This window comes from Drosophila navojoa, chromosome 5 (genome assembly GCF_054131105.1).
Source record: "Drosophila navojoa isolate 15081-1374.11 chromosome 5, UAZ_NAV_1.0, whole genome shotgun sequence".
Lineage (NCBI taxonomy): Eukaryota > Metazoa > Arthropoda > Insecta > Diptera > Drosophilidae > Drosophila > Drosophila navojoa.
Window position 1 is genome coordinate 13,935,745 of NC_142893.1, and position 10,364 is coordinate 13,946,108.

Below are 10,364 nucleotides of genomic sequence, written 5' to 3' on the forward strand. Positions count from 1 at the left end.
GATAGGAGAAACCGAATTGTGACACAAGTGCCAATCAAAGAGGAGCAAGAGATTGCCACAGATATACGATTATTATTATATTTGTGTGTATATATATAGAGGCAGCTGAACATTTGGAGTTATGCAACAATAGTCACAAAAATGAGAACGTTGCCTTTGTCTGCGATCCAAATGCAGAGACCAAGAGAGAGAGAGAGAGAGAGAGAGAGAGGGGGGACGACTGAATAGGCGTAGTCTGATAACAAAAACCTAATCAAAAATGTGAATAGAGGGAGCGCAGGGTGCGCAGGAAAAGGACCTCCGACAATAGACTTTTACACAAATAGGTCGAGCCTGGCACGCCAGGTAGACACGCCCATTGCGCCTTGGCTCAACTTCAGTTTCAATTTTGTGCACAAATAGAAAATTGCATAATTGAAGGATCTGCGTCTGGGGAGTAGCCAAACACCCCCAACACACACACACTCCCATAAAGGAGTGCAAAAGGGAGGGCGGGAGCGAGCGAGGCAGGCCGCACAGCCGGCAGCAGTTTTATGAAAATTCAGAACTGACTCCTGTGGCTGCCGCTGCTGCTGCTGCTGCTGCTGCTGGTGCATCCGCCTTTTGGCATTGTTTGTGAAATATTGGTCAGCGGTTTGGGCCAACAGCAAATGCCAACGGATGAAGAGAGAGGGAGAGAGTGGCGGCTTGTGGGCGTTGCATGTAAAATATTGACACAGTTAGCAAATGCAACGGCAACGGGAAAAGCTCCAAACTTAACTGCAGAAAGAGAGAGAGAGAGAGAGGGAGAGAGAGAGCGAGAGAAAACTTACGCGTGCAAACTTGATTAACTTTTTGTGTGGAGCAACATAAATCAAGGTGCAGGGCTTTACTCTAGTTCATCATGATGATCATTATCATCGTCATCAGTTGAGCTTGCTCATCATTCATTCCGTGCTCTGTGCTGTTCACACATTTGTCTTGGCGGCTCAAGGTCAAACACCCAAAGAAAACTGACAAAAACGATAGAGTTGAGACAGAGACAGAGAGACGGAAAGAGAAAGAGAGAGAGAGAGAGTCGGCTGTTCATCAAGTCAAGTCAACTACTCAACTCTAATGAAGCGCATTTCCCTGCAAACATTGAACTTGGACAAAGGCGGAACACAAGTTATACACACTCTATCTCACACACTCACACACACACACACACACACTGGCACTCGCATTACTATTTACATGCACATATTTGTATATGCGTGAGTGAAAGAGACAAAGACACATTAATTATTAGCAGGGGCCGCGCGCAAAAGACTTTTTTATTTGACTTTCGTCTCGAGGCGTTTGCTTTTTGCTCTTTTTATTCAGCTCAGATGTTGCTTAATGTTGTTGTTGTTTTTGTTGTTGTTGCTGCCGTTCCTACTTCATTTTATCACATTTTGCACAGCTTCTTAGTTTCGCTAGTATTCCTTCAGTTTTCTTTGCTCACTTTTACTGTTGTTCTTCATTCAGTATTCATTTCTCTCACTTTCTATAGAAAACATTTATACATATACATATTTTTATGCAATAGTTGAGGATAGATATTTAAAAATGACATCTAAATGCGCTAAAGACTCTAAGACAATAAACTTTAAAAAAATAATTTTTTATTGGTTTTAAAAATAAGTAACTAAATAAAAAGTAAATTATAAATATTAGGAATAATTTTAAAGTAAATATATATATATATTTAAAATAGGTATATAATGAATTATATTGTAAGAATAATTTATCAAATAATTTATACATATATATTTTTAAATTATAAAATAATATGTGAAATAACTTAAATATTAAATTAAAGTAAATATAATATATAACTTAAAAATTAAATTAAAATAAATAACTTAAGTATTTAATTATAAAAAATGAAATAAATTATAAAAATGATAAATACATTATTAACAAGTAAATATTAAACAGCTAAACACAAATTGATTACGCAAAAAATTATAAAATTTAAAGAAAAACAAAAATTGCTTATATTTTTATATTTGAATTAAATTATAAATAAATACCAAATTAATTTTAAAAATTACAAATAAAAAATATTTGAAATAAATTATAAATAAATACCAAATTAATCTTAAAAATTATTAATAAAAATGAATTTAATTTTAAATATATTCGTTTTCCATCCAACTGAGAAAGAATCATATTAAACATTGAACTTAAACCATAATTCCTCTAATTGTCTCTTACTCTCACTTTCTCTCTCTCCCTCTCTCTCTCTTTCCCACTCTCTCTCTCTCCCACTCTCTCTCTCCCACTCTCTCTCTCCCACTCTCTCTCTCTCCCTCTCTCTCTCTCTCTCAATTTGTCTATCTCCATGCTCATTTTGTTTGTAAATTCCTTGAACTCGGCTCCAGCAACAGCTTTTCCATTAATTTAGTCACTTTAGAGACGCCTGCGTCGCCCCCTCCCTCGTCGCCCCCTTCGCACTTCGTCTGGTTTTCATAATTTTCGTCATGTCTGCTTCAATTAAAGTCGCCTTAGTACTTTTGACGCTTTGTCTCTAGCAACAACTCTCTCGCATTGCTTATAATTTATGCGGGAATCGCTTCAAGGGGTTAATCACTATTTTCCCCAAGTATTTCGAGCTTATGGCGACGCAGCCCTGTGGGCTTTGCTCTGCTTAACCCAATCATCATGTTCGGGCTGACAACTTGAGTTGAGTTGTTGAATTGTTGAGATTAATGTGGATGATGCTGCTCCAGCTCCTGCTCCAGCTCCTGCTCAACATTTTTTTTACCATAGTTCGTAATGTAATTAGCCGCAGCTGCTGCAAATGAATTTACTAGCCAAAGTTTCGCCGCTTACACACGGCAAAACAACACCTAATACTCAACTCGAACTCTGCTCAACCCGATCCCTAGCATTCTCCTGCCCATCTCGCTTTGGCAATTGGAATTACATATTTTAATGCGAATTTGTTTGCAGCTCGCTAAAAAGTTTGCTGTGAGCTGAGCTCGACGACTAATGAAATTATGGCAGGCAACAAACAAAACGCAAAACTTTTTGATATCCTGCTAGCGGAAAGAGAGAGACAGGAACAGAGAGAGAGGGGGAGCAGAGTTGTGCAGCAGCCGTTATATAAAATATAGCTCATTTTACTTGCATATTTTACAAGTTTTTAATCAACTCGCCTCGAGGCAGCAGCTCGCGGTCAATTTGACTTTTGTGCAGCGGTCGCCCACTCGCCCGCCCGCCCACTTCCGCAGCTGGCATATTGAAATGCAAGGCACAAATGAGACGCTTACACTACTACCCCTACCCCTCAACCACTCCGCCTCTCAGCCTCTCACATTAAGGCAATTATATCGTAGTTCGCTGAACCTTAAGTCCGATCCGACCTTTTTGCGCATGCGCAGCGTTGCTTTCCTTGTTTTTTGCCACGCCCTCGCCATACTCATATACAAAATATGCGCCTTTTAGCCTTTCAAGTTTTTTGACGGTTTTAATAAGGCAAATTCTTTGGCCAAGGAGACGCAAGACGCAGACATCGCGTAATCCGCGGCAAACTTTTGCCAAACTGCGTAATAACAGCGGACGCAACGATGTGGGGAACGTTTGAATGGGGGGAGGGGGGGTTTGAGTATACCCCAAAGGCTTTTGGCTGCCTATGCAAAGGGCAAAGTTTTTGGCAACGTCATATGTAAGCGAAATTCCAGACAGTGCGCGGCAAATGACATGACGAAATTGGCCAAATAACAAACTTAAGAGCGAAAAAAAAAAAAAACATTTGAGGAGCCGAACAACTGTAAACACTTCCTTTTGCGCCGGGCCAAGTCAGGCCCAAGTCTGCGTCAAGAGAGGCGTGGCTGCGGCACTGGCACATGTCCAATTTTTATGCCCAATTCGAATAACCTTCGCCTTGCCAAGCGGAAATCGAAACAGAAACTGAGGCAATGGGCAGGAGCTGGATAAATCAAAGGACAGCATCGAAGGGAAGACAATAATGATGAATGCGATGGGTCAAAGACGAAATTTAAAAGAAACCCAAGAGCTGCAGGACAACACCAGCAGCAACAACAACAACAACAACGAGACTAAGGCATGTCAGGCATTGGGGCTATACGAGCTGAATCTCCCGGTTTAGTAAATCAAATACGCTTAAACTGATCAAAATAAAAAGAAATACATAAAAATAAAACTAAAGAATACGCCGGACCACGCCCACTTGAAACGGACAGTTTGCCGACAGGCAAATGGCATACAAAGGATGTGTTTGGCTCCAGCTGCCTTGCCGCCTCCTGCACGGGCCAGTCCTCTCTCAAGTTGCAAGCTTCCTAAACAACCTTAAACAGGAGAAGTGGACAAAAACATATGTGAGCCTAGGACAGTGTGGACAGTGATCGACTGGCAGATACCCTGTGATAAAGTTTTTGATTTGAGAATAATCTGAAGAGAAAAGGAATTCAGCTAGATTCATGGCTATAAAAACTTAATGATCAGAGGTACAAATACTATTAGATTATTAGATTAGAAGTATTATCTGTAATAGATGTGTATATAGACAGGACTCGTTAAGCTGCTATCAGTGCTAATATCCTTCTGTCCATCACAAAAATTTGCAGAGAATTATTATATACCCGTTTTACTAATTTTTATTAGGGTATAAAAAAGAGCTTAGATTACCTTTTTTATTTGACTTTGGGGACTGTCGCTGATGTCGGCGAAGGGCTTGACACAGGCTGTACAATATTTCTGATATGCACTAAGAGATAAAGAGGGACAAGGAGAAAAGAGAAAGACAGAGATAGAGAGAGAGAGAGAGAGATAGAGTGGGATAGACAAAGACTAGCAGCAGATAAGGGACTAGCCCACAAGACACAGGCTTTACCAGCAGCCACCAGACAGGCCAGCCCAATATTTACACAACTGGGATTTGAGATTTGTGAACCGAGAACAACAACAACAACAAAAAAAGGGACAAAGTAGCAGGAGTCGGCAGGGAGTACCCGCTGGGCATTTTATTTAAATTTCGTTTATTTAAGTTGATTTGGCGAGTAAATTAGTTGGACCCAAACAGAGTTTCAAAATGAAAATGTAAACGATTGCACGCACACCTACAGCAGCAGCCGTCTGAAGCCGTGAGAAGTCCGTTGCAGTCTGTGGCTTTAATTGCTCTCGAGCCGAGGGCTCGGCTGCCCAGCTCAGTGCTCAACGAACGGGGCAGGAGCTGGAGCTGGAGCAGAGGCAGCGACAGCAGCAGCTGAAGCCCCGTTCAACCCTTTAACAAAGAAAACGTGCAAATTATTGCGACTCAGAATTGGGTCACTCGGGTTGGGCTTGCCCCATGTCCCCCCCCATTGTTGTGCTGATTGTTACGCCTGTTTGTTATTGTTGTTCATGTACACACAGCCCCAACCGAGTAGGGTGGCTCTTTTGCCAGGGCTAACGCAGGGATTCTAGGGATTTTTCATTAAATATTTAAATCTAACTTCTTGCCTAGTTCAATTGCTGAACTGGAAACACGTTATGTGGCCATTTGCATAAGGCAGTCCCTGTATTGGGGGGGGAGGGGTTCATGGGTTGGGTGCAGCAGTTACTCAGCTGTTTGCTTTCATTTTGCTGTTCGTAATCGTGATTCAGATACTCAGTTGAGGCCCCCCCTCCCCCCTAATTTCTTTTGCTTATTATTATATATAAGTTGATCAAGTTGTTTGTTGCAAATGAGTCCGAATTTCAGCGAAGGAGAGAGAGAGAGAGAGAGAGAGAGAGAGGGAGACAGCGAAAGTGGAAATGTGTTTGCATCAAAACAAATGCATTTTTATACGTCTGCGGGTATGCCCACTATCCCACTCTCTCTCTTTCTCTCTCGCTCTTTCTCTCTCACACATATACATATATATTTTGTTACGTGACTCGCCTTCGCATCTGCCATTCCTGCTTGGGGTCTCGCTTCCTCTCTACCCGCAGACTACGTCACTTCGCACTCTCCGCTCTCCACTCATCGCTCTTCTTCGCCTTCAATTCCCTCTGCCACTTGGTTCCTTTCTCTAGTAATTTACGCTTCATCCCGGCTCCGCCAAACACTCAGTTACCATCCCTCCCCCAGCCCCTCTGTGGCGCTGAGTGCTTTGCGCCAATTTTTTTCATGTTTTCATGCGTGTTGCGTGTGCGAAACCAAAACTAGTTGCACTAACTAGCTGGGGGATTGATATACTAGTATATACCCTGTATGCCAGGCACTTGGTGAAAATATATCAGGATTTATTATATATACATATATTATAAATATATATAATTCAAGATATATATTTATTCATATAATGCCAACGCCAATGTTAAAATTGCATGTTATAAATTGCATAAACTTAGCTAAGAATATACCCCATTTGCTTACCACATAAAAAGCATAGCACAATTCAGCAAATCCTTATACAACAACAACAACAACAACAATAAGAAGAAGAAGAAGCTCAACAATGACGACGCTGATTGTAAAAATGTGTAGCGGAAAAACAACAACAGCAAGAAAACCAAGAAAAACAATGGCAACAATGTGCGAAGTCAAGTGCCTGACTAAGGCAATCATCTATGTGTGTGTGTGTGTGTAAATGTCTCTGTGTGTGTGCCATATTTCATTACATAACTGTAGTAGGCACTTCTGCTTACACTTCTGCCGCTGCCGCTGCCGCTGCCGCTGCCTCTGCCTCGGCCTCTGCCTCTGCCTGAGCTTGTTCTCTTTCTTATTCTTGCCTTCCTGCAGCAACTTCGGTTTCCGTTTTGCTATCGAGTATTCACGCCTTAAAGTAGACTTTGTTTTGTTTATTCGCTTTTGCCCACTTGGCTGCGATAATGAAAAGCTGCCGCTTGGCCAACAGCCCTAACGCGCCTGCTTATTGTTTGTTTGTTGGCCAACATTTTGCTGGTTGTCATAGCATTAATTTCGGCCTAATGGCCACATAGAAATTATGAAACATGAGCATTTCCATTTCAATTGAATTTATTATTGATAAGAATAAGGAAATATACAAAACTCGCATAGAGTGCGAGAATCGTTGGAGGGCTTTATTAAATATTCTTTTCAAAATAATAACAATTGTTTTGCATTAGATCATCGTTGTTTATGTGTTGTGCATTCAAACTTTGCATAAACAATAAAAGTTCAAAACAGAAAACATACGTTTTCAGCGCCAAGCGAACATCTGCTTGTAAACAGTGTGTGAAGAGCGAATTAAAGCAACACAGACAGAGCGAAGCAGAGATAGAGAGAGAGAGGGGGAGCGCAGATACATGTGTGAGAATGTAAGTGTTTATGTGTGTGGCATCATAAATTCCAGCATGAGTACAACAAATTCCGCATGTGGAAATAAATAAATGTGTCAAGAGTGGAAAATGGCGACGAGCAGTGGAAGCACTGGAAGCATGCGCCGTTAGCTTTGGCGCATGACGCATGCAAAACGGAGCAGAGGCGAATGCAATCCACACACACACAAACGCACAGGCATTTCAATGCACAGTACAACAAGGCAGATGAGTAAATATATATGTATGTATGTATATAAATAAACACTCTGACACATACACATGTATGTATTTACATAAATGCACACACACACACACATACCATACATATATTCAATATGGAAATTAATCCGCATAATCAATGCGCGCGCGTGGCTTCAACTTTAACTGTTCGAAGGGAAAGAGTGGGAGGGAGAATGGCAGACAGGGAGAGCGAGAGAGAGAAGCAATTCAACAAAATTCTAATTTCAATTTTGAATATGCTGCGCTTGGCGAGGATTACGCGCGGCTTATACCAGAAATGCATTATGGCCACACCCTCACTCACTCTCAGCATGCATGTGTGTGTGTATGTGTGTGTGTGTGTGAGTGCTTGTCCCCTGCGACCTTTCCTATTGAAAGTGCAAGGACAGCCTCGCACTGACAGCAAAGCATTTACCATGCAGCATGTCGATGTCGACGAACACCAAAATAAACAAAATAAGAAAAAAAAGAAGAGCATAAAAAAAAAAAAAAAACAATTTAAAATAAGAGCCAGAAAATATTGCACATATTTTGCCTCACACAGTGGAGAGAGCAAAGGGTTAGATATGCGATGAACAGATGTACAAATGAGCATGACTGCAAGAGGGAGAGGGACGGGCGTGGAGTGGAGAGTGGAGAATACCAAAAACGGTTGCTGCACGTGCACTCATGCAGACGGAACAGCAGCAGCAGAGCAGCAGCAGCGAATACAGAAGGAATGCGAAGCAAAACAAAAGTCGAAGTGGAGTTCAACACACAGACACACACACGCACACATAGATACTAATATGTTATTCATATACATATGTATTTGGAATTGCAAGCATGCTTTCATTTGGTTCTTCTGGCAATGGCTTTGTGCGTGTTGAGTGAGAGAGAGAGAGAAATAGAAATAAAGAGGAATTCATTCTTTTAAACAAAGTGGCGCTTAGTGTGTGCGTGTGTGTGTGTGGGTGTGGTTGTATGCCGCAACTGGCAAATTGGCAGCCCGCAGCATAAAATGAGCAAAGTAGAAGAACAAAAAAGACTTACCTTATAAACATCGCCATAGGTGCCAGAGCCAATTTTCTGTATGAGATCGTACTCGTCCTGCGGATTGCGACGGGATATGTCCGAGCTGAGCAAATTGGCATTGTGGTGACTGTGAGCAGCGGCCATGACGGGAGCGGGATTCACTAGGCAGCAGCGCTCGCTGCCTGCCTATCTGTCTGTCTGCCTGTCTTTGTCTTTGTCTATCTCCTTCTTTGTCTCACTGTTTCTATCTCTCTTTCACTGTTTTATTTTGTTGTGCTTTTTACTAGTGGCGCTGCCTTTGCTGTTGTCGTTGTTGTTGCTGGATCAATTTCAAATATCGTAAAATTTCTGAATTTGTTGCATTTTCATTGTGGTGCGTAGGGGTGGGGGCTCTTTGGAAAACTTCTCGAAGTAAGATATCTGTGTGCTTTATATGCAAAGTTGCGTAACGGTTAACAATTGCCGTATTTATAGAACTGGAATTTCAATTAATATTGAAAATTAGCTTTTAACACACTAACACATACGCACACTCGCACGCACACACACACACATGCACAACAATATATTGGTCATCTCTTTGCACGCAGAAATAATCATAAAACGGAATAGAACAGAATCGAAGCGAAATTAAAGCGCACACGGCAACAAAACAATAGCAACAACAACAACAACAACAATGATAGTCAAAATAATGATAAACGCGACGGCGTTAGCGTTGGCGTTGCACTGTGAGAGAGAAAGCGAGAGCGGCGGCGGCGGCGGCAGAGGCGTCGACAACGGCGTCGCGGTCGCAAAAGTGGAAAAACAAGTGGCAGTAGCAGCGGCGGCAACTGCGACGACTGCGACAGCAGCGAAAACGACCAAAAATTGTTCGTTTAATATTTTTTAACAATTTTATTTGTTTTTAACATTTGTTATCTGTTGGCCACTTTTGTGTGTGTGCTGCCTTATTAATTTAAACATTTATATATTTTATATATGCATATATAAAAATATAAACAGATGCCAATTGGAAATATATATCGCACTAACACTCGCGACAGACACGGCGGCGTTGGCAGGCACACACACGCACTCACATGCATATATACGCAATCATAGACCGACACACGCACACATATAGACAACGCGCACACAGACAACGCGACAACACAAAAACAAGGCAACGGCGACAGCAAAGTCTACTGCGGCTTGCTTCTCTTCTTCTCTTCAGCTTTTTGTGCTGCTGCTGCTACTGCTGCTTTTCGGCCGTATGATTTTGATTCCATGTCGCGTCGCAGTCGCAGTCGCGAGGCGTGTCTGACGTTCTGTTGGCCACTAACACGGTACGCACGCGATATTTGTTGTTGCTGCTGTTGTTGATGCCAGCTAATAAGCTGGCATTGGCACAATGCGATCAATGCACTGAAATCCACACGTGCTTACTCGATTAACTTTTTTTTTTTTTGTATATTTATTCCAATTTAATGAATAATTTTTACGCACTACAAACGCACACACTCGTTCAGAACACAAATAACATACGCGACCGAGCGACCGACGATTGCAGCGCAAGAACAAATACAAATACAATGCGCGCACCTACATTTTTTTAACCAGGTTTCTCGTGCTCAAATGGCGCTGTTAAATAGCATTTTGAGAAAATGTTGCCAAGACGATGAGCATGTTTGGCCACATGTTGCCGAACGAGCAGTGTTGCTAATGAGATATGTTTTCCATTAAACAATTTTGGGTTTGTTCCATATTCTTATACAACATAAAATTACAATAATTCTTAAAAGCTGGCCATGTAAGCCTTTTTGCAGCTTGCAAAGTTGTTTCCCTTAGTGCTT

The 10,364-nt window shown here is 41.6% G+C and overlaps 1 protein-coding gene across 8 annotated transcripts in view; it reads right to left on the reverse strand.

The window, feature by feature from the left end:
* The window catches only part of hppy (MAP4K3-like protein hppy), a 57,109-nt gene extending 46,959 nt beyond the window's left edge, over positions 1–10,150 (reverse strand). For 3 of the 8 annotated variants that reach the window (XM_018104350.3, XM_018104349.3, XM_089262007.1), the window contains exon 1: positions 8,548–10,103. In XM_018104350.3, the coding sequence (XP_017959839.1) occupies positions 8,548–8,673 (126 nt within the window). In that variant the 5' untranslated portion in view covers positions 8,674–10,103. Of the gene's footprint in view, positions 1–8,547 lie in introns of all 8 variants that reach the window. The other 5 variants (XM_018104347.3, XM_089262006.1, XM_089262004.1 and 2 more) reach the window with 4 other exon arrangements.
* Between the last annotated feature and the right edge of the window lie 214 nt (positions 10,151–10,364).